This window comes from Castanea sativa, chromosome 5 (genome assembly GCF_040712315.1).
Source record: "Castanea sativa cultivar Marrone di Chiusa Pesio chromosome 5, ASM4071231v1".
In the NCBI taxonomy this organism is placed as follows: domain Eukaryota; kingdom Viridiplantae; phylum Streptophyta; class Magnoliopsida; order Fagales; family Fagaceae; genus Castanea; species Castanea sativa.
Genome location: NC_134017.1, coordinates 78,975,567 through 79,001,454, shown reverse-complemented (window position 1 = coordinate 79,001,454; position 25,888 = coordinate 78,975,567). Strand labels below are relative to the sequence as shown.

Here is a 25,888-nt window from a genome sequence, read left to right as displayed (position 1 = left end):
AATGTAGTTTAAGGTCATAGCAGTAGGAACAACATCTAAATTGATGTTTAAAAAAAAATTTTCAATAAAATATTTTTAAAGATATTTCCTAAAAAATTCTTTAAACTTTTCTGATTAAAAAATTCCAAAAAATATTTTGTAAACCAATGCAATTCTCCAAGTTAGTTTAAGCATGGGCTTGAAAGTTGGAAAGCGGAATATAGTTCATGCAGATTTGGCATTTCTTCCTTTCACTTAATGGAGTATGCAATCCAATGAGATCTAAGGAGGTTTGGCACACCCATGAAGATGATCTGACTGTTAAGTAAAATAGCTTTCTCTCTATCTCTATCTCTTTTTCTTTTTTTTAAATCTCTTCCATATTTTTGACAAAAAAAAAAGAAGAAGACTTCTACTATAAAATCACTACTATAACTTCTCCATCCTTATCCTTATATTTAGGCACTAACATATCTGATTTTGATAGAAAATAAAAGGCCAAATTTAGTTTCATAATTTTACAGGCAGTTGAATTTGGTTTTTGCTTAGTTTTTTTTTTTTTTTTTTTTTTTTGATATGAGAATGGGGTAGTTTTTATTTTTTTAGAATGTGGGATGGTTTGAAGCTTGATTTGTTGACAATGTGTCCAATTGTGGAGTTCACACACAGCACATAGGTGATGTAGATAAAGTTGTTTTGTAGGCAAGATTGTTGGCTTATCATAGGTGAGCTCACGCACAGCACATAGGGAATGTGTGGGATTTTTTTTTTTTGGATAGAAGGTGGGGTAGTTTTGGTTGTGTGTAGTTTTTTTAAAATAGGACTCTCAGGAACGTGTGGGACATTTTTTTTTTTTTTGGATAGAAGGTGGGGGTTGTTTTGGTTGTGTGGTAGTTTTTTTAAGATAGGACTGTCAGGAACCGTGGGATATTTTTTTTTTGGATAGATGGTGGAGGTAATTTTGGTTGTGTGGTAGTTTTTTTAAGATAGGACTGTCAGGAACGTGTGGGATTTTTTTTTTTTTGATAGAAGGTGGGGGTAGTTTTGGTTGTGTGGTAGTTTAAATTTCAAATATATCAACAACATGAACAATTTTTTTTTTTTTTGAGAAAGACATCAACAACATTTAAATCTGAGAAAAAGGTACGTAACATTTTTTATGAAGTAGTAAATTAGTACTTATGAAAAAAAATTTAAATTGAATTTGACATAAAATTATACAAATGATAAATATAGTTTCTATTACGAAAGAAATTTTTTTACAACAATTTCTTAGATAACAACCACTTTATGTGAGGTTTAATACATATAATAATTCTTGTAAAGTCTCTCACCCGAACTTATCTAATATTCCATTCCAATGACTCCTCAATACAATCCAAAAAATTTGTGTATACGTGAACCTGAGAGAAATAAAAGAATTAGGGTTAAACCAAGTATTTTTTTTAAAAAAAAATTTAATCAACAAATCAAAGTTAGAATTTAATTCTATCATGGACTCTTTAAAATCTAATCCACACATCATCAACTATTTAAATAAATAACTAAATTGAAAAAATAAAATTTAACACCAAAAACATATACAATGATGGTAAAAAAAAAACTAAAAAACTTTAACGCCATTCATTTCTTAAAAAACTAAAAATCTAAATAGAAAGCTAAAAAATATTTCTTAAAAAGAAAAAAAAAAAACGTAATTTGCAAACAAAAAAAAAAATTTAACACCATTCATTTCTTAAAAAACTAAAAAACTAAATAGAAAGCTTTTCTTAAAAAGAAAAAAAAACGTAGAAGGGAAAAAAAGATTAAAAAAAAAAAATTAACGTCATTGATTTCTTAAAAAACTAAATAGAAAGCTAAAAAAAATTCTTAAAAATGGAAAACAAACGTAGAGGGGAAAAAAAAGTTGAGGAAATAGAAGATAAATATTTTTTTAGAATTAAAAACTTTAATGAAAGTCGTTCATAAACTAAAGATAAGAAAACAAAGAGGAACTTGCAAAAGATAGAACCTGAAAATTTTTTGGTTGATTGCTTCTTTTGTAGCATAAGGCATTTTGTTTTGGATCACAATACCTACAACATGAAATGACAATTCATTAAGAAGTACAGTGGTAGAGCATATGAAGGAACCATTCATTTTAAAATTACATTTAAAAAGTAGAGTTGAAAGTAAGTCAATCATAAACCAAACAAAAGAAAACAAAAAGGAATTTGCAAAAGATAGAACCTGGAAATTTGTTGGAGCCTCTGACAATAAATATCTTTAATCTGAAGAAAAGAAATGAGGATGTAGAGCTAAACTAAATGTCTTCAATCTGAAGAAGAATGAGAAATAGAAAGTGTTATAGAAACTGCAAAGCGTACGTGAGTTTGTGGGTTTTAAAGTGTAGGAGTTTTAATTTACATATTTATCCTTGTTAGTTGAAAACTTGTAAGTGAATATGATGAGGATACTTTAGACATCCAAAATGTGGAATCCAAACAGGAACAGCTCCTTAAATAGTAGTATAGATATATATATACTGTTTTTTTTTTTTTTTTTTGAAGCATACAATTTCAAATGCAAGATGGTAAATAGCTATGTTATAGCATAAGATAAGCATCAAACCCTTAAAATAATTTAATGTCCCATCCTGCAAGATGGAAAACAACAACTTACTAAGTTATCCACCAAAAAGCAACATCTTATGCATAAATTATATATGAAGATAAACTTACTCCTCGTACTTGTTGAAATAAATAAATCCGACATTTCTAACTCCTTAAGATTTTTAAAAGTTGGAAATTTATCATGATATACCTTTTTTAATTAAGTTCAAATACTTTATTATATTGCCAAGAATATTGTAGCTCGGTGACATAGATTGCTCTTCTTTATTAGAAAAATTAAAGTTTGAATCCTTTCTTCCTAGCTCATTGTTGTAACTATTAAACTATTAAAAAATGCCTAATTATGCTGCATGAGGACCTAGTTTGTAATTGACTTCAAGCTCCAACATAACTGAAGGAATGAGAAAACCCAAAAGTAGGTTGGTAGCTTTATACATATATACATGGCCATATCCTAAAAAAAATAGAGGAATGAGGAAATCCAGAGAAAGGGGTAGATGGAATAGAAGACTGAAGAAATGCAAGAAAGCAATGCACTTCGATAACCATTAGTGACATTGTAGATATATTGAGTTTCCATTATATGACAGGAGAAATAAAAAGGGTGGGGGGTGGGAATGAAGGAGTGAAACACAAAAAAAAAAAAAAAAAAAAAGAAGACAAATTCTTGAGTTTGAACTTTGAAGGGCACTTACTAAGCTGTTCTCGTACGTTCTTTACATATTTGAGAGGCTTTTTAGGGGGCTTGTGTAAGAAAACTTTAATGTAGAACTTTCAAATCCATTGTCTCTAATGGATTAATTTATTAAGAAAAAATGGAGAGAATAAAGAAAAAAAGGAAGAGAAATTATGGCAGCGATTGTGTTTTCATTACAATTACATTGACTAGTTGGTAAGCCAGCACAATCTCATTAAGCAAAATTAACAATAACAATCCATTTAAATTTAAAAGCCTTACCAAATGTATCAATATATGTGCAGATGATACAACCAAAACTCCGAGTGTCTTCGATAATGGCAAAATCAATAGACACATATATATGAGAAATGCTATATCCACACCATTTTTACAACACTTTTACAATATAACCTAGGTGACAAGTTGTTATTTCCTATTACTAATATGCAAGAAAGTAATTTCAATGGTGATTCAAATTAAAAACTTATAACAACCTAGCTATCACTTAAGATTTGTTGCGAAAATGTTATGAATGTATCACTTAAAATTTGTTGCGAAAATGTTATGAATGTAGTATATATATATTTGTGTGTGTATGTATGTGTGTAGAAAATAGATATTTTTTATACTTCAAAGCACTCACGCATGTTCCTAAAGGCAAATTAATTGCACAAGCATTTTTAATAATGGTCCCTCAAGGTTATTACTAAAAACATGTAACACATTTACTTATATGATTAATGTATCATTTTCGTTTCCTTTAATTACTCTTTTACCATTAATCGCATTAATTAAAAGTATATTTAATGCATTTCATAAAAATAAAAACCTTATATATTATTAATACGCTGTGTTTTTGCCTCTAATTACTCTTATTCCATAATAAAATTAAAAAATATGTAAGTAAATATTTTTAATAAAAGCTTATTTAATTTTGAAAATTTTTTCATTTAGAAAATTAGAGATATTAACAATATTTTTTTCTATATAAGAATAAATAAATAAAATGTGGATTTCATAGTTTGGAGTTAAACTTAAAAATTCTTTAGTTTTTATACGATCACCCTCAACACAACAAGTTGTCTCCTCGATTCTTCTATAACCACAACTTTTATGCTATAACTTTGACTTGACAGACTAAGTTCTTTTACAACCATCATTTTTCTTCCGTGAAACATCACATTTGCCATGTTGGTACAGTTTACAAGTCTCATAGTAATTGTCACAAACTCCGAGGCCAAAAAACTATTCCCCTCATGAAAATTTTGAATTTCTATTTATAGCCATAGGTATTATATCTTCTATAAATAGTTTTATTTTATCTTTTACAAGATAAAATTTTTACTCTAAACTAATCTAAGTGTATATGTGTGTGAAACTCCTTCTTAGAAACTTAAATTCCGGTCATTGCTCCTCACATCCCACAAGCATTAATTATACTTGAGGAATAGCCACCACACTAAAGATGTACAGTGGTCTCTATAAATAGTTAAATACCAAAGCTTATCACCTCAAGACAATTTCCAATTTCCATTTATAGCCCTTATCCCCTATAAATAATTAAATACCAATTCACCACCATTGAAATCATTCTCTCTCACTAAACTTACAATGAAGTCCCACAAAAGCCTTTGCCTTCTTACCCTTCTCATCCTTTCACTTTACGCAACAGCCTTGGGAGGCAAACATGGTGTTCTTGATGATGAGGATAAGTGGCAGCCAATAAAGAACATTACAGACCCTTACATCAAGGTGCTCGGAGAGTTCTCAGTGTACTACTACAACAACTGGACATCATCTCATTTGTGGCTCGAGAAAGTGTTGAAGGGCGACACCCGCGGCCATTACTATGACAATTTCTATTACCGGCTCGCCTTGGAGGCTAAGGACGGTGGAGTCACCAAAAAATACCAGGCAATTGTGTTGGAAAGGCGTTATGAGTATTATAGGAACCTTACCTCGTTTACTCCTTTATAGAGCATTGGCCTTAAATTGAAAAAGGGCGGTTACCTGTTGAGTGTTCAATGTGACCAAACTTCTTTTAATTGGTTTGATTTGAAGAATAAATTACCTCAAAAAATAATAAATAAATTTGGAGAATAAATGGTTATAAAGGCTCTACACAATATATATATATATATATATATATATATATCATATCTTACTTTTTCATATTTCTTTGCTTATTTCATTTCAATTTTTGTTATATTAATTTTATATGTCAATTAGGAAGGGTACGTATGACTTCAAATAAAATAGAATGTAGAAAAAATAAATAAATGTAATTAGCCCAATCTAATCTATCAAGAATCCATAGTTGACCTCAAATTTTATGACTAAAGCTTTGTTGTTGTTGTAATTTTTTATGCGTAAAGGACTAAGTATTTGAATTTTTTACGAGGATAAGAAAAGGGAAATTAGTTTTTTAAAAAAGATTTTTTTTTTTATTTGAAATTTTTTTGGATTTCATTGTAAAATTGAGATTTTTTTCCCATATAGAAGATACGGTATTAAAATATTTTTCAATTAATAAAAAATTAAAAAGCAAATGGACAAGTGAAATTTAAGATAAAGGCAGTAGTGTTACTATTTTAGTACTTATGTGTGCTTAGATAACGGCTGGTAGTCCCCTATAAAGTTTTACACTCATCCAAATATAGAGAATTTACAATGAAGCAAAACTATGACATAGCAAAAGATAAGTAAGTCCAGCTCGCCGGAAGCCCATTGTACTATTCACCTCCACATTGCCAGTCGTCAATCCTACTCTAATATAATCTAAATATATATGTATTTGAAACTTTTTTTTGGAAACTTAAACCATAGTATTTGCCCTCTCATTATACAAGAATTTGTACTTTTGAAGTAACCATCATACCAAAAGTACGTGGTGGTTTTCTTAGCTACTTCTTGTTTTGTCTGCCTTAAGTTTCGTGCAAACTTCTTTTTCTTTTTCTTTTTTTTATTTGATAAAGAGCTACGATTTTATTAAACAAAGGGAAAGAAAGTAGGAACTGTCTATAACAGGATAATGGCCAAGTTCCTGCAATTTTAGTGGGTTAATAATAATGAGAATAGGTCTATTAATTAACTTTGACATAGTAGTGTACCACGCTCCCAATTAGCTTACTAATTTGTTAATTTTGATACTAATTTTGGATGATAGTGTTGATATTATACATCAAACTTGAATTAGTGTGTTAATTACAAAAAGAAAAATACAACACACACACATATATATATAGCTAGCAAATACTCCTATTCTATAGAGTTTTTTTTATATTATTATTATTGTTTTTTATTTATGGTAATGATATAGCATCGTTAATTAAACTTGTTGGCAAATGTTGGTGCAAACATAATAATAATAGAAATAACACAGAAAAACTAAATAATACTTCTGAATATTATTTATTTGAGATTAGAAAATACACAACACTATTTAGACTGGTGCAGATCTTTTCTGACTTGTCTCCCCCAAGATACAACAACTCAACAAATGCTGTATGACTAGAACAACCTCTGCACAAAGTGTTCAAGCCCAAAACTCCACAAAAAAGAACACCCTTCCTTGCCAAGAAACTCTCTATTTTTTTAGTTTATAAGAATGCTTGCAATTGCTGGATTTTTTGGTATGCTATGGAATGAGTTTGAATGAGTCGATTTCTAAGCTCAATGGGCCTCACAAAATTGTTACATAAATTAATCTAATTAATTAGGTCCATAAGTCTGATGTAGTGCTGGACATAAATCTAATGGGTTGGAGTTCTACAATTAAATGGTAGAGATAAGTAGTTTTTGAAGAGTAAATAGGCCCAGACAGCTACTCCATTAAATGGGTGACTGGTTCTTCATTTTCCATTAAAAAAAAAGTTATTCTGAATGTATCTAGCTGATATTTGCTCCAATACATATCAGCTCATTAATCACCATATTTAAAAAGAATAAAATAATCTCTCTCTTTTTTAATGTGGGATTAAACTTTTCACTAACTCCTTATCTTCTATATTTAACTTCCACGTCTTTACATTTATATTATCATATGAATTCATTTTAATTAATTAATACTAAAATGCTCCAACAACAAATAACTATATATAATTATTCCATTTTTATTGACATTATATCAAAAAAAGTCAATGTACTTTTTTTCTCTTTTTAAGAATAAATATGCGATTGTGATCCTCATTAAATTTGCAAATAAAAAAACCATAAATAAACAAATAAATAAAATTTACATGGTACTTGACTTTCAAGCGAGTACCGTCTTCAAAAAAAAAAAAAAGTACTGCTGTTATTTTCTCTTCGATGTGATGAATGAGTGAGTTTATCTCCGGATTCTCCACCCGCATAAATCCACATAGCCAAGCCTTGGGAGTATTTTACTAAAAGCATGTAATGCATTTATTTAGACGACTAATGCATCTTTCCCCTAATTACTCTTATAACACAGATATTCATTAATTCAAAGTGTATCCAATTCATTTAATAAAAATAGAAAAATTTATATATTATTAATGCACTTTATTTTTTCTCTAATTACTCTTATAACATAAGAAGATATCCCAAAAATATACTCCTATAACTAAATTTCTTTAATAAAAAACTTCTTTATTTTTCTAATATTTTAATTTTTCATTATTATTTTTCCGTTTTATAAGAAAGAATAAATGTTCATTTCATGGTTACAAATTAAACATAAAAATCCTTTAGTTTTTAGTCGACCATCCCCCACACAAGTTGTATTTAGAGTTCTTTTTTTTCTTTTTTCTTTTTTATGACCACAACTTTTGTGCCCACAACTCTAACCTAGCAAATTATGAGTTATTCTATAACCGCAACCTTCCTTACATGTAACAATGCATATGCCATAATGGTACTTGTTTGTTTGTTCAGACCCCTTAAATTAGATTATTTAACCTAGGGAGAATTTGACCCAACAATCCTCAAAGTAAAGCAAATACACTATAAGAGAATCAAAGTTTTTATAATCAGATTTAACCATAAATCTATTGCTGCCTCAAGTAGTAACTTACTGACATGACCATGTGCAAACTCCGAATCCACAAACTCCTTCTCTTCTTGGACTCATTACAACACAAGCACCCACACTTGTGACTTTGAGATCCCACTCAGAGGTTCCAGATCACCTTCACTTGTTAATCTTTTTAACAACAACTAGGTTCCACCAATACTTGAATGTAGATCTTGTTTCGGTAAATACTTGTGTAGTTAAAAGGTACAATACTTCTTAGATCTCACAAAAAGTAACACACAAGTCTTCCAAAAGTCACCAAAACATAGATAGGATTTCCCTTTTATATGTGGACAAGTTGGATTGAAACCCTAAATGTTTTCGCGGACTTGAGCCTAGTTTAAAAATTTTGCAAAATTTGATTTCTGCAATTTTCAATTGGTCAAAACTAATTTTCGATCAATCGGGCTTGGCATCTAACTCTTCTTTTCTGTAGTCAGCTCGAACTTGAAGCTTGATACATACACCTTTGAGCAATGCCTAACACATAGACTAAACATATTTTATTCTCGGTTTGCCAACGCATTCAAAATAAAATTTTAAATATTTAATCCTAAATCTTTAGAACCTAAAAGTACATTTTAATGATCCCATCGTAATTTATTTAGATGACTAATGCATCATTTTTGTTTTCTAATTATTCCTATACCATACATAACTCATTAATTCAAAGTGTATTTAATGCATTTCTTAAAAATAGAAAATTTTATATATCACTAATGCACTTTTTATCCTCTAATTCAAAGTGTCTTTAGAGTTTTTTTTATCACCACAACTTTTGTGCCCTCTGACCTAGCAGATTATAAGTTATTTTATAACCACAAATTTTTTTTCATGTAATAATGCATGTGCCATGTTGGTCCATTTTAATAATCCCATCGTAATTTCCACAAATTAAAGGCCAAAACTTATGACCTCATGAGAATTTCGAATTTCCATTTATAGTTGTTAGCCCCTATAAATACCAACCACCATTGAAACCATTTTCTCACACTAAACTTACAATGAAGACCCAGAATTGCTTTTACCTTCTTACCCTTCTCACCCTTTCACTTTACGCAACAACCATTGGAGGCAAACGTGGTGTTCTTGATGACAATGAGTGGCATCCAATAAAGAACATCAAAGATCAACCTTACATCAATGTGCTCGGAGAGTTCTCGGTGTATGAGTACAACAGGAGGTCAAAGTCTCAGTTGCAGTACGTGAAAGTGGTGAAGGCCGCCACCCGATCCAATAACGGAACATATTACCGACTCATCTTGGAGGCTAAGGATGGTGCAGCCACCGAATTATACCAAGCTATTTGGTTGGAAAGGCCTTGGGAGCTTCTTAGGAACCTTACTTCGTTTACTCCTATATCAAATAAACTTTAAATTAAAGAGTGTGGTTACTTTTTGAGTGTTCAATGTGACCAAACTTCTTCTGCTTTGATTTGAAGAATAAATTACCTCGAAAAATAATAAAAGAGTTTGAAGAAAAATGTTATTAAGGATTGGAACTATTGTTATTTCTTACTTTTTTCATATTGGTTTTGCTTATTTCATTTTAATTTTTGTTTTTTTAAATTTTTATGTCAATTAGGGAGTGCATAACTTCAAATAGAATTGAATGGAGAAAAATTATTCATGTGATGATCCAATCTAATCTATCAATGATCTATAGTCAAACCCAAATTTTGATACTAAGTCTATGTTGTTGTTGTTATTGTAACTTTTTATGTGTTGGATCAAGTATTTTCATTTGCCATGAGGATATGAAAAAGGAAATTAAAAATAAAATAATTTTTTTGAAATTTTTTCTGACTTCTTGGCGAAATTGGGATTTTGTTCCCATATGGTGGATAAAGGTCTTAGAATATCTGTCAATTAAAAAAAAAATGAAAGGTGTCAATTAAAAAAAATTAAAAGCAAATGGACAAGTGAAACTGTGAAATTCAAGATAAAGGCAGTAGTGTTATCCCCAGGTAACGCAATTCCTCGGTCAACTATCTTGTAGGGACCTTCCTTGGCTACCTTTTTTGGGCCGAACTCTTCTCGGCAAATTCATGGTCTGATTGAGTTTCCTTTCTTCATTGGGCCTTGGGCCAATAGCCCAATATAGGGTGGACCATTTATTACCCCTCATTTAGTAGCCTCAATAGAACCTTTGTTACAAAACATACGTGACACAGATTCAATTTGTTACAGCTTCCCCTCTATCTTGCTGTGTTTTAATTTGAACAAATACTATTGTTTAAGAATGGTGACTCCTCCTCAAAAAAAAAAAAAAAAAGGTGACTTCCTGCTAAGTACAAGGCTTGATTTTAGTTTATGTCATGTCTTGCTACTATTTCAAAGTTCAAATCAATTGGACCAACTAATTTAACTGGTTCAAGGTTCACCTAATTCAATAAGTCAATTTGATCCGATTTTCAAAACCATAACTCTATTTTTTTTTTCTCTCTTAATCAATTATGTTATTTTATGGTTCCTTAATTCCCATTGTTTTATTCTTAATTTAGTTAGTAAGAAAATCAAAAGATTTCCTCCCTGCTTAATTTTTATTTTCTATCATAAAACTTAGTTGATTAAATGATAATGGGATTAAGTCATGGGTTAGGGAATCTAACTCCTATGGAGTCCACCTGGGTCTCCCCATTCGACGGGACAGTGAGGGCCGTCAGACCAGTTTCCCAAGGCGATGACATAGTCGTCTTTCATGCCTTTGTTGGACTTGAGAAGACAGGATAGGAGTCTAACAATGATAGACCTAGATTTAAGGTAGTATCCTACATTTTTAAGTTTATTGCGCATTACTGCACTTTCTTTTGATATTTATCGCTAATCTAACCGTGCTCGTCTCCTCGGATGTTTTTCGCAGATAAACAACACGTATGTCTGCGTCTAAGCCTTTGCAACGTCGCAGACCTCAACCACGTTCTTCGCTCTGAAGTCTTTGTTAGCGAAGATCTATAAATGAGAGCAGCGCACCTAATATTAGGATATGATCCTTTATCAGAGGAGTTCCAAGAGATTGACAACGCGATCACTACAGGAGACAAACGATGCAGAAGGATAGACGTTTCACGACGAGGCTTCCTCTCTGACCACAAACTCCCAGACGACCCCTCCATCATACTATACTCTCGCCCCATCGCAGCAATTCCTCTCTCGGCACATTCCCAAACAACCGCCGTCCAAGAAGAGCCTGCATCCTCGCAACAATCATTGGACGAGGAGATTGACCAGTTTCGCCTTGAAGAAGTTGAAAGGCCTCGAGAGGATCAACTCATTATCCTCTCGGACGAAGAGCACGTGCCCACCGAAACTTCGGGCATACAAGGTTTAATACTTGCACAGCCCAACTCCAGCTCTAAAGAAGACGACATGTCCACTCTAAGGACGCTGATGTCAAAGAGGGGCTCGAAAGCCTCCAAAAAGGACGTGGGTGAGTCCCAGATTCCTCCTCCTCTGCCACCGCTCCCTCCGACCCTAAACTTCCCATTCCAGAGCCTAAGAAGAAGAGGAAAAATGAGGTCAGGGAGGTAGATGTGGAGAGGCAGAAGAAGCTAAAACAACAACAACAACAACAGAAAACTGGCAAAGGCAAGAGACGTGCCTCTTCAGTGGAAAGTAGGGAGAATCGAGACCTGGCCGAGGTACGCCGTACACCGGCCAACTAGTCTTCCGAGCTGAAACTGGATGGGGCACCAATCTCTTGCAAATCCAGCATCAGGGCGTTCCAGCAAGGTCACGCTCACCACCTGGCCGAAGCTTTGGAACGACCTCTTCTTCTGCCCAAAGATATGGACGCCCTGGACAAGATGAACCAACCACACCTTTTTCTCTCGCTCGAAAGGGACTTAGCTTTGGTGAGTATCTCGTGTTTACCCCCACATTACTATTTTCACTACATTTTAATGAAAAAGTCGTTCTCATGTACTTTGAACTTGCCTTAACAATAATGCATTTATTTTAATATTTTAACGCAGGCCATCTAGGAAGTCTTTGCTGCCGAGAAGTGGATGGAAGACTCTCGGAAGAAAGCTGTAGCTGAGCTTAAGGTCCAGCAGGAGACCAAGAAGTCCCTAGGCCAAGTTCTTGCAGAGAACGAGAACCTAAACAAGCAGCTGGCAGAGCAAAAGAGGGAGAGGGACGGTGCCGAGGCCAGCCTAAAGACAATGAAAAACCTAGGTGGAGGGGCAACGCAAGCTTCTACGTCAGAAAAACAGAGACTTGTCCAAAGCCCAGCAAGAAAACTCCGACCTGAAGAAGGAGCTTGCTAGGATGAGGGAGGAGGCTCGTACCTTCAAGGACAGCATGAAGGACGCGAAGAAGGCTGCTTACAAAGAAGGGGTGGAGGCGACAGAAAATCAGCTGACAGAGGAGTTTGCCGAGCTATGCTAGGAGTACTGCCAGCAAGTATGGGCAGAAGCTCTAAATGTGGCAAGGATTCCTACAACTTCTGAGTTGAGGAAACCTGAGAATATTTGGCTTCCGCAGGACATCCAGGTGCTCAAAGAGCTTCCTCTTGTCGCACCAACCCCCGAGACGACGCCTTCCACGCATCCCTCCATGACTCCGATGCCCATTCCAACTCCTAAAGAACCTGCAGGTTTCGACAAAGAGAAGGAACAAGGCAACGGAGACAAGAATCCTACGAGCCAGAACGCTGAGCCCAATGTCCCTTCACTAGTGGCAAGAGACAAAGGGAAACAAGTATAATCCTCATTCGAAGCAGAGCTAAAACAAACAGAGGAGGACAGCAAATCGAAAGGAGCTGCCAACACTTCCGAGTAGAACCCCCCTTCCAAGGCTTAAGGCTCAGGCTACTTGGGACTCCCTTGTCTTTTTTGTGATAAGTTTTTTTGTATTAGGACTTTAATTTTTACCCTCTTTTTTTATTTTTATTTCAAAATTTTATCTCCGATGTATTCATTGGCAAAAATTAATGAGAAATTTGGAAGATTTGATTTTCGACTAGCTTTCAACCTTCAGTACAACAATACTAATGTCATTACAACATTTCGATTACAGTAACTTCAAATAAAAGCACATACACTTGGTGTTTATATGTAAATCATGCCTCAAAACCATAATACATGTAATACAGCAATACACACTTTAAAACTGAACTTTAGCATTTAGTTGTAGCATAAAGCAATCCGTCAAACTTACTATGGCTCATCAACGCATCAACACTCATGTCGTATGGTTTCTGCTAATTTTACCGAAGTAGAGGGTTTGAGGATCCAACATAACTAAAGTTCTGTTTAAGAGTCAATAGGGCATCAATCTCCATAAGGTATGTGGTCTAAGGACCATACATGACCAAGTACCATACATGACCAAGTTTCTGTTTGATATTTAAAAATAGTGAATTGAAATGTTAATTTCTCCAAAGTAGAAAGTCTGAGGACCCAACATAACTAAGGTTCTGTTTAACAAACAATAAAATATCAATTTTCACAAGGTATGTGGTCCGAGGACCATGCATGACCAAGTTTCTGTTTGATATTTAAAAATAGTGAATTGAAATATTAATTTCTCCAAAGTAGAAGGTCTGGGGACCCGACATAGCTAAGATTCTGTTTAATAAATAATAGGATATCAACTTCCACAAGGTATGTGGTTCGAGGACCATGCATGACCAGGTTTCTGTTTGATATTTAAAAATAGTGAATTGAAATGTTAATTTTCCCAAAATAGAAGGTTTGAGGACTCGACATAACTAAGGTTCTGTTTAACAAACAATAGGATATCAATTTCCATAAAGTATGTGGTCCGAGGACCATGCATGACTAGGTTTCTGTTTGATATTTAAAAATAGTGAATTGAAATGTTAATTTTTCCAAAGTAGAAGGTCTGAGGACCCAACATAACTAAGGTTCTGTTTAATAAATAATAGGATATCAATTTCCACAAGGTATATGGTCCGAGGACCATGCATGGCCAGGTTTTTGTTTGATATTTAGAGATAGTGAATCAAACTGCATAATGATAATTTGGACAATGAACGTCAAAAATGCTTTTTATTAATAATAATACCTTCGTAGGTTGTTTACATTCCAAGGGTGTTGTATAATTTTTTCATCTAGATCAGCTAAGCGATATGACCCTATGCCCGCTACAGAAATGATCTAATATGGTCCTTCCCAATTTGGTGCTAGCTTTCTCCATGCTGGATTTTTGGCAATACCCATGACTTTCCTCAACACCAAATCCCCAGGTGCTAGTGGCCTCAGCTTCACATGAGCATCATATCCTTGTTTGAGCTTCTACTAATAATAAGTCATTTAGACCATGGCGGCCTCTCGCCGTTCCTCAACCAGATCCAGGCTTCTTTCCAGGAGGCCATTGTTATTACCTGGGTTGAAAGAACTCGTCCTTAATGTGGAAAATTCAGATTCTAAAGGTATCACCGCCTCGGCCTCGTAAGTCATGGAGAAGGGTATTTCTCCAGTGGATCTTCACGGCGTAGTCCGATATGTCCACAAAACGTGTGGCAATTCCTCTACCCATCTACCCTTTATGTCATCCAGCCTTTTCTTAAGTCCACTAACTATAACTTTGTTAACGGCCTTGGCCTGCCCATTTCCCTAAGGATAGGCTGGAGTGGAGTATCTATTTGTGATGCCCAAGTCATTACAATATTTCCTGAAAGCTTTACTATCAAATTGCACGCCATTATCTGAAATAAGTGTATGAGGTACCCCAAATCTAGTGATAATGTTCTTCTAGATAAATTTCTTGGAGTCCACATCCCTAATATTTGATAAAGGTTCAGTTTCGACCCACTTGGTGAAGTAGTTAGTTCCCACGAGTAGCCACCTTTTTTTTCCTACAGCCCTCAGAAAAAGCCCAACTATATCCAGTCTCCATTGAGCGAATAGCCAAGGACTAGACAAAGGATTAAGGACTTCGCCACGCTGATGAATATTGGGAGCAAACCTTTGGCATTAGTCACATTTTCTTGCGTAGTCTTGAGCTTCTCTCTGCATATTGGGCCACCAATATCCCTGAGTCAGAGCCCTATGGGCTAAGGATCTCTCCCCAGTATGGCTTCCACAAATTCTCTGGTGCAATTTTTCCAAAAATGCCTCCGTCACTTCAGGATGTACACACAGCAGGTATGGTCCGAAAAAAGAGCGTTTATACAACTTCTAATCCTCGGACAACCAGAACCGAGGCGCCTTTCGACGAATTTTATCTGCTTCAGACTTCTCCTCGAGCAGAACATCGCTTTTTAGAAAAGAAACCACGAGGTCAATCCAGCTAGGTCCGGGCCTTATCAGATGAATATGGACGGCACCTGTGGTGGTTAAAGTTGGTTTCAACAAGTCTTCAACGAGGATAATCCTAAGCAAACACTGAGCCGAGGACATCGCCAAAGTGGCCAATGAGTCCGCATGCATGTTTCCGCTTCTAGAAACATGCGTAAGGATAAAAGAATCAAACGCGGATTGTACACATTTGACCTGGGTCAAGTACTCTTGCATTCTTGGATCCCTAGCCTCTATGGTCCCTGTCACTTGGCCCACAACTAATTGAGAATTTGAGGACATATGAACCACCTTTCCCCCCATTCTTCGTACCATATCCATACCGACCAAGATAGCTTCGTACTCAACCTCATTATTAGTGGCCGAGAACGCTAATCTCAATGATTTCTCAAAGGTAATTCCCTCAGAAGACACCAAAACAAGTCCATCGCCAGATCCCTTCTGGTTTGCTGCTCCATCAACATACGCTTTCCAAATCATAGGCCCTTTGCCTGTGATCATGCCAACTGATTTTTCATCCATGTGTGATTCCTTCGCAGTTTCTTCTAACGATGGTTCGGCAAATTCTACCACCAAATCAGCGAGAACCTGGCCCTTCACTGAGGTGCGCGGCATATATTTGATATCGAAAGTTCCCAAAATAGTTCCCTACTTGGTTACGCTCCCCGAATAGTCAACACTTCGTAATACTGACTTGAGGGGCAGTTGAGTCAAAACCACGACGGTGTAGGACTGAAAATAGTGAGGAAGTTTTTGTATAGCATAGACTACGGCCAGAATTGCCTTCTCCAAAGGCAAATAACGCACCTTAGCTTCATTCAAAGATTTGTTGACATAATAAATCGATCTTTGTACCCCACCGTCGTCCCTTATCAGAACTAGGCTGACTACATGGATAGCTACAGCTAGGTATGCAAACAAGATTTCATCGACCTCCGACCGAGACATGATGGGTGGCCGAGAAAGATATTCCTTAAGTTGCTGAAAAGCTAAAGCGCATTCCTCGGACAATTGGAATCCTTTCCATTTATTTAACAATTGGAAAAAAGGCTTACACTTATCAGCGGACCGAGAGGTCAATTTCTGAACTTCCTTTGGGTTCCGAGGTGGTTACAAGCCCTGAATAGCTCTAACATATGTCGGATTCACCTTTATTTATGAGTCACCATGTAGCCTAGGAACTTTCCGGAGCCCACCCCAAAAGAACACTTTGAGGCGTTAAGGCGCAACTTGTACTTCCTAAATGTTTAAAAGGTGTCATCCAAATCTTTCACATGCATAGATACTGTCTTACTCTTCACTACCATATCATCCATATATACCTCAATGGTCTTTCCAAGTTGCGATTCAAACATCCTGGTCATCATCCTTTAGTAAGTAGCCCCTGCATTTTTCAAACCGAATGGCATCACTTTATAGTGAGGAGTAATGAAGGCAGTCTTCTCCTGATCACCCAATGCCAATGGTATTTGGTGATAACCTTGGAAGGCATCCAAAAAACTCATCCGAGGATGCCCGACCGTAGCATCCACTAGCTGATCGATGCAAGGCATCGAGAACGAGTCTTTTGGGCAGGCTTTGTTCAAGTCTGTAAAGTCCACGCATACTCTCCACTTTCCGCTCTTCTTTTTTACTACAACTGTGTGTGCCAACCATTCTGGGCAGAAAACTTCTTTAATAGCCCCAGCCCTTTTGAGCTTGAGCACCTCTTCCTTGACGGCCTCGGAATGCTCTTTCGAAGAATGCCGAGGTGGTTGTTTCCTAGGAACAACGGCAGGGTTAACATTCAAATGATGGTAAATGAAGCTTGGATCAACCCCCAGAGCCTCATAGGGGTAAAAACATCGATATTGTTTTTCAAAAACATCACCAATTCCATCTTCTCTTGGTGTGGTAACCGTATCCCAACTTGAAAGAACCTTTTGGGGTTATCAGTTATGAGAAACCTTTCCAAATCTTCACACATGGCCTCCTCTGCTGTCACCGCACTAGGCTTATCTAGAGTTGTTAATTGCTATAAGTCTTCCACATCCAACGCCGAGGACTCTGATTTGGCTTGATGCAGTACTGCGACTGATATGCATTGCCTTGCTACCGATTGGCTACCAATAATTTCTTTAATGAATCCACCCAAGGGAAATTTTACTTTAACATGCAAAGTCGAGGAGACATCACCCAAAGCATACAGCCAAGGCCTGGCGAGGATAGCCGTGTATGGAGAATATGCGTCAACCACAATGAAATCCACATCAACCGTCTCCGAGCCCAACTGTACGGGCAATTGAATTTTTCCCTTTGGCATGACAGTCTTCCCTTTGAAGCTTATCAATGGCGAATCATAGGGAATGAGATCCTCCAACCCTAACTTAAGCCCCTTGAATAAGTCAAGGTACATAATATCCGCACCACTACCCTGATCAACCATCACCCTCTTGACATCGTAACTCCCTATCCTTAATGTGACCACCAGGGCATCATAGTGTGGTTGAATAGTCCCAACCTTATCTTCATCAGAAAATCTCAAAACAGGTGTACTCCCTTTGATCCTCTTCGGCCTCGAGCCAGACTCCTCGGCCTGGGAATGTGACACCACCATAACCCTTATGGGACAAGAATCGATCTTGCCCGGTGCAGCAAAGATGACATTAATCATTCCCAAGGGTGGCAAAGATGAGTTGTTCTTCTGATTATTTGAACCCGAACAATTTCCTTGTCCGTTGGGTTGATACAGGTGCTACTTCAATTTTTCCTCGCTAACAAGCTGCTCTAAATGGTTCCAAAGGGTCCGAAAATTCTCGGTGGTATGGCCCACATCCTAATGATATTGGCAAAAGAGGTTCTGATTCCGTTTCATAGGGTCCCCCACCATCTTACTAGGCCACTTGAAATAGGGTTCCTTATGGACTTTCTCTTGCAGCTGGTGCACTGGTTCTCGGAATACGGTGTTAACTACTTAAGGATTGGCTGAGCCAGATTGTCCAGAGAAATCTCTCATTGGCTTATTGTTATGGTACCTGTCCGACCTGAAATCCCTTCTCTCCTACGGGATAACCTTCGCCTTACCCCTACCTTGTTGTTGATCTTCCTCAACCCTTTTGTACTCATCGATGCGATCTATGAGGCGACGTACACTACGTATGGGCTTTTTGGTCAGAGATTTCCTTAAATCATGATCAGTTGGGAGGCCCACTTTGAAAGTGTTAATCGCCACTTCATCAAAATTTTCATCGATTTCGTTAAACATCTCCCAATACCTGTCAGAATATGCTTTCAAAGTCTCACCCTCCCTCATGGCCATAGATAACAATGAGTCCAAAGGCCGAGGGACCCTACTGCATGTAATGAATCAAGACGCGAATGCCCTGGTGAGTTCCATGAAAGAATCGACAAACCCCGGCTTTATTCCGTTAAACCATCTCATAGCAACGGGTCCCAGGCTAGAGGGAAAGACTTTGCACATCAAGGCTTCGTTCTGAGAATGTACTGCCATCCTCTGATTAAAATGGCTCACGTGTTCAACTAGGTCTGTCCTGCCATTACAGATGGTAGAAGTGGGCTAAGCGAACCGGCGTGGGAGCCTTCCTTTCTCGATCCTGCGTAAGAAGGGGGACTTGGAGAGTTGGTGCAATGCTCGGCTTATAGCATCATTCCCCAAGCCCCTGGAGGAAAACTTCTTATGCTTACGACTTGGAAGCTCATCCTTCCTGTAAGAGAAGGTTTCGCTAAGGGGAGTCTTGGACCTTGAACTATAACTGCTTCCCCGTGACCCCCTAGAGGAAGGACTAGATAGAGGTGAAGCCTGCCTTTGTCTGACACGGCACAGCTTCTTCTTGAGGTGGTCAATCTCCCTCTGTATGGCCTCAGCATCATCCTCATGAGTGGCCCTGCTCCCACCACGCGAGTGGCTTGCCTCAGGGTGTGGTGTACGCACACTTCCCTCTCGATCCCTCCGACACTCGAGACGCTTAAGCTGATCTTCGCGCTAAGACCACTGAGACTCTGCATGACGCGAACCTAAGTCTGCCATCACATTCCAATTCCTTTCAATACTCGATTCCCCATAGACGGCGCCAATTGTAAGTGCACAATTTGTACCCAGACCCAAAACGAGTGATGGGCTCAGGCCCAAAGAGCCTTATACAATGAAATTTGTAAAGTATGAGTTTGAAACCTAGGTTAAGGATATTGGAAAGTTGATAAACAAGCTAGAATGCCGCAGTCTATGCAAGTAATAGATGAATGTGACAAAAAACCCTTCTCGGACGTAAGTCGAGGACGATTTGTATAGCATTTCTTTCTCTACGCAAAAGATTACAATTTTTAGTTTCCAAAAGGGAGCCTCTCTCTTTCTTTCCTCTCTCGTCTTCTTATATCCTTCTTCTTCTTCTCTATTTTATCCACGTGTAACACAGATCTTCCTCCTAGATACTTGTCTCATCCACCACCTTCTTAAAGTCTTCAAATAATACCTGGAAGGCTGAATACTGCTATTCAGAGGTCATTTCCCCATTAATACGACTAGAGAGGTAGATGCAGGGCCTTTAATGCGGTGGTAGCAGCTTTTTCCTCAGATATTTCTCCCACGTTCCTGCTTCTAACAGGTGTTTGGATCACGCCTTTACCCAACAGACCATCCAGAATTTAGTCTCTAAGCCCTTTAGCAAGTCCCATGGCCTTTACTGGGCTTGTCCGATGAGATACTTCACCTCGGACTACTCCTCGGACCATTATAGTGTGGACTAACCTATGGGCTCAGAAGACTCTGATTGAACAGACTTATACCAACTAACTAGGCCTAAGGCTCAAAAGTGCCTTTAAACATTTTTACCCCCCACAGGTGTAGTTTCTTAAATTTTTTATAAAATTATTTTAATCTACTTCACAAATAGGTAGGTTTCCATGTATAGCACGGGTTAGTGACTAGTTATTATTGTTAATATTATTATTAGAATAAAGGATGAATGTTGATTTCATGGTTAGGAATTAAACTTGAAAATCCTGTAGCTTTTATACAACTCTAACCTGGCAAAATATGAGTTATTATTATCCTATAACCATTGCTTTTCTTCCTTCTAGCTAGGCAACAATGCAGATAATTTCAGATTTCCATTTAGCCGTTATCCCCTATAAATACCAACCACCATTGAAACCATTATCTCAAGCTAGACTTACAATGAAGGCCCAGAATTGCTTTGACCTTCTCTCCCTTCTCACCCTTTCACGTTACGCAACAGCCATGGGAGGCACACGTGTTGTTCTTGATAAGGGTGGCTGGCAGCCGATTAGGGACGTCAAAGACCTTTTCATTCAGTCTCTCGGATGGATCTCGGTGACTCAGCACAACAAGAGGACAGGGCCTCCGTTAAGACCGACAGCAGAAAGGATAACGGGGCCTATTACCGGCTCGACTTGACAGCAAACGACCATTTAGTCCCCAAAAAATACCAAGAAATTATATTGGAAACGGAGGACTTAGTTTTGGACTTGCAGTCATTTACTCCTTTAGGGCGTTAGCCTTAAACTAAAGAGGGTGGTTACTTGTTGAGTGTTCAATGTGACCAAACTTCTTCTGCTTTGATTTGAAGAATAAATTACCCCAAAAAAAATTTTATGTTTTAAAGAGTTGGAACTATATTTTGTTATTTCTTACTTTTTTTGTATTAGTTTTGATTATTTCAATTTTATTTTTGTTTTATTAATTTTTTATGTTAACTAGGGAGGGTATAATTTCAAATAGAATAGAATGGAGGGAAAAAATTTCATATGATGACCAATCTAATCTATCAATGATCCATAGTCAACTCCAAATTCATGTCATTTCATTCAGTTACTTTATTATATATGTACTACTTTTTTTTTTTTACTGTTAGTTCCTAATTTATATTTTTTTTAAAATATATTGTGGCTAATAATATGTGCTTATTTTACTTATTAAAGTAAATCTATATTTATTTAGATGTTCATTTCTATGAATCCTCTTCAAACTTTCCTCCTTACTCAATTCCTATTGATGTAAATAATGAAGATCAGTATCGTATAGATACCAAGTTTATTGTTTTAGCTTGAGACCAACATAATTTAATTATACTTTTATGTAAAACTTGAGACCAATATACTTTAGGCAAACTTTTTCCGTGTCTCGCATGGGTTTCTGACTAGTTTAAGATAAAAGCAGTAGTGGCAATCCCCTATACAGTTTAATTTACACCAATCCAAATATTAAGAATTTACAACAAAGGAAAACTATGATATAGCAAAAGATATGTCCCAATCTATAATATTGTGATGAACATATCAGAATGAAATTTCATTGTGAGGGTATTCTTTGCATAGAGTTGCAAGAAGGGAAACAACTATGATATAGCAAAAGATAAGTATCAAACTCTTAAAATAATTTAATGTGGCCAATCGAAACATATCTTTTCCTTATATGTAAGAGCATAAAAATGGACCAAAGTGGTCACAAATGGAACAAAGTGGACCAAATGGACAAAATATAACCGAGTGGGAACAAGGAGGACAGAGTAGGACTGAAGCGGATCAAATAAGAATGAATGCACAAATTAGGACCAAAGTTGACATATGTACAAAATAGGAACATGTAGGACCGAATCGGACTAAATTGGACCTAATAGGACCATAGTGAACAAAATTGGACCAATATCGATTGAATAGGACCGAAGTGGTCAAAATGGACCAAATAGGACTGAAGTGGATATAATAGGACCAATGTGGACAAAATGGACTCAATAGAACCAATATAGATAAATAAATAAATAAAAAAATCTAAATAAAAAAAAAACCAAAGTAGACCGAAAATAACAATATGGATGGAATAGGACCAAAGTGGACTAAATAAAAATTTTGAATATTTATCATTTTTAGGGCCCATATTTCTAATTTATAAGATTTATTTTGTTTTTATTTTTTTAACTCAAAACTAAAGAGTTTAGCCCACGTATAATAAAATTTCATACTTTTCAACCCAAAAATTAAGGGGGAAAAAATAATTTTTGAGCTAAATTTGAAAGGGCAATCTACCAAAAAAAAAAAAAAATCAATATAAGGCTCAATTAGTCCAAAATGGACCAAAGGGGACCAAAATTGACCGAGTGGACCAAATTAGACTGTATGGGACCAAAGTCGACTAAAGTAGACCTAATTGGACTGAATGGGACTGAAGTAGACCAAATTGAACCGAAACCTATCTTTTCCTTATATGTAAGAGCATAAAAATGGACTGAAGTGGAGACAATATTTTTATTGCATTTTTATTGCATTTTCAGGGCCAATATTTCTAATTTATAAGGTCTATTTTGTTTGTATTTTTTTAACTCAAAACGAAAGAGTTTAGCCCAAGTATAATAAAATTTCATACTTTTCAACCCAAAAATTAAGGGGGAAAAAAATAATTTTTGAGCCAAATTTAAAAGGGCAATCTACAAAAAAAATTAATAATAAAATAAAATCAATATAAGGCTCAATTAGTCCAAAATGGACCAAAGGGGACCGAAATTGATCGAGTTGACCAAATTAGCCTATATGGGACCAAAGTGGACTAAAGTAGACCTAATTGGACTGAATGGGACCGAAGTAGACCAAATTGAACCGAACAACAATTGTTTAATTTTTAAGGAGAACAAATTATGCTAAAAAAAATTTAGATAACAAATTACACATTATATTACAATTACAAAATAATTATTTATTTTCACGCATCACATGGGCTTGCAACTAGTTTTCCTTCAAGTTTTGCCCACTAAAAAAAATGAAGACCTTAAAAAGAACAACACAACTTAAGAGAAGTTATTACACCAACTAACCTTACAGCAGCACTAAGACCATATGAGAACATGTAAGCAATAACTTATGCATTCACACTGAAGTTTTTATCCAGAAAAGAATTATTAAAGCAAAAAAGATCAGTTACAAAACTGATATAGCCAGGGAAAAAGACAGTGTGAATAGAGTTATACTTTGCCTTCCTATAAAATTTTATATATATATACATATATATAATCCTGAATTTGGTAAGGATGGGTGTAAAATCCATATTTTACACCATCCAATAAGATATTGATGTATCAGCATTTTAATTAAAATTCAATACATTCCTACTACATCTAATAACATCTCAATAAACTTCCAATTTTGTTGGATTTTTATATAGGTATTAGAATTGATTGAGCGTGGTTATGTTTATTCTTAAATATGTGATAAGATGATGTGGCATGTTAAAACAGGGCAGGTAAAACATAGGTTTTATACCACATCCTTACAAAATTTAAAAAAAAGAGTAAACTACATATTTAGTCCCTAGCCTTTACACCATATTTCAATTCTCCGTATTCTAGGAGTACCTAAGAATTACTCGTAAAATATGGGTTTTACACCACATTCTTACCGAATTTTAAAAAAAAAATTGCCAAGTGATGTTTAACTTAATTTAATGAGGTTTTAAATAAATAATAAATAAGGAGAGAGAAATAAAAGTGTTATTAATTAGGTAAAATAGGTGTAAAGTAATTACCATTTAATGCTGTTTTTTTAACAAGTCCAAATTTTCATCCAAAAGATAACTGTAAGGATTAAATTGACACGGTAAAGAAAGGTTAGGGACCAAATTGACACAATTAAAATGTTAGGGATTAAATTGAAATATGGTGTATAGGATAGGGACCAAATACGTAGTTTATCCTTAAAAAAAATGGCCAAGTGCTATTTAGCTTTAATGAGGCTTTAAATAAATAATAAATAAGGAAAGAGAAATAAAAGTGTTATTAATTAGGTGAAAGAGGTGTAAAGTAATTACCATTTAATACTGTTTTTTTAACCATTAGATTGATTAGAAATCTATGGTCTAAAAAATATGCAGCCCTTGTCAAGTTACACCTAGTGTAACTTAAACCCATGAACCCATCTCTTATAAATCTAGATATAAATTTAAATAATGCCCTCTTCTAGACTTTTACTATTATTAATTCAAACTTCAAAGTGTACATAATGCATGTCATAAATATTGAAAATTTTATATTATTAATGCACTTTTTTTCCTTTAACTACTATTAATTATACCATAATAACATATTATAAAAATATAGAAGTCAAAATTTTTAATAAAACCTTCTTTATTATTATTTTTAATTTTTCATTATTATTATTATTATTATTATGAAGGATAAATGTTGATTTCATGGTTAGAAATTAAACTTAAAAATCCTTTAGGTTTTATAGGATCACTTTCAACACAAGTTGTCTTCAGAGTTCTTCTATGAGTATAACTTTTGTGCCTACAACTCTTGCACAGCAAATTGTGAGTTATACTTATTTTATAACCACAGCTTTTCTTCCACGTTGCAATATTGCATGTGCCATGACAATTTTGGATTTCCATTTATAGCCATAGGTAGCAGTTGTTATCCCCTATAAATGCCAACCACCATTGAAACCATACTCTCACACTAGACTTACAATGAAGACCCAGAATTGCGTTTACCTTCTCACCCTTCTCACTCTTTCACTTTACACAACAGCCATGGAAGGCAAACTTGGTGTTCTTGATGAGAGTGACTGGCAGCCGATAAAGAACATCAAAGACCATTTCTTTCAGTCGATCGGAGCAGTCTCAGTGTTTCAGTACAACAAGAGGTCAGGGTCGCTGTTGAAGTTTGTGGAAGTGCTTAACGGCGACACCCGAGTCGATAACGGGACCTATTACCGACTTGACTTGACAGCTGAGGACGGTGTTGTCACCAAAAAATACCAAGCAATTGTGTTGCATAAGAATTATTTCAACTTGATTTCGTGTACTAGTATAAATCTTTTAAACCTTGGTAAAAGGTTATTTTCGGGTCTCTTGACCCTCAAAATAAGATTAGAGCACTTGTTTTGAGGGGCACGAAGGCTCTTAAAATTTCTTTTTTGACGGTATATATTTCAAAGGTTATCAAGGGTCGGTTGGACTCTTAAAATAACTTCTTTCAAGGTTTTTTAATACTTTTTTTAGGGGTTTAGACTCTTGAAAAAAGTCTAATTTGTTGTAGTGAGTAAACGAAATCAAGTTGAAATAATCCTTATGCAACACAATTGCTTGGTATTTTTTGGTGACAACACCGTCCTCAGCTGTCAAGTCAAGTCGGTAATAGGTCCCGTTATCAACTCGAGAGTCGCCGTTAAACACTTCCACAAACCTCAACAGCGACCCTGACCTCTTGTCGTACTGAAACACTGAGACTGCTCGATCGACTGAATGAAATGGTCTTTGATGTTCTTTATCGGCTGCCAGTCACTCTCATCAAGAACACCAAGTTTGCCTTCCA

At 35.7% G+C, this 25,888-nt stretch overlaps 2 protein-coding genes across 2 annotated transcripts; both read left to right on the top strand.

The window, feature by feature from the left end:
- Positions 1 to 4,881: 4,881 nt before the first annotated feature.
- On the top strand, positions 4,882 to 5,247 carry LOC142635878 (cysteine proteinase inhibitor 5-like). Its single transcript, XM_075809937.1, has one exon. It carries the CDS (start codon positions 4,882 to 4,884, stop codon positions 5,245 to 5,247), a length of 366 nt encoding a protein of 121 aa, XP_075666052.1.
- A 4,062-nt stretch (positions 5,248 to 9,309) lies between these two features.
- On the top strand, positions 9,310 to 9,681 carry LOC142635877 (cysteine proteinase inhibitor 1-like). The gene has a single exon (XM_075809936.1). It carries the CDS (start codon positions 9,310 to 9,312, stop codon positions 9,679 to 9,681), a length of 372 nt encoding a protein of 123 aa, XP_075666051.1.
- Positions 9,682 to 25,888: the final 16,207 nt, after the last annotated feature.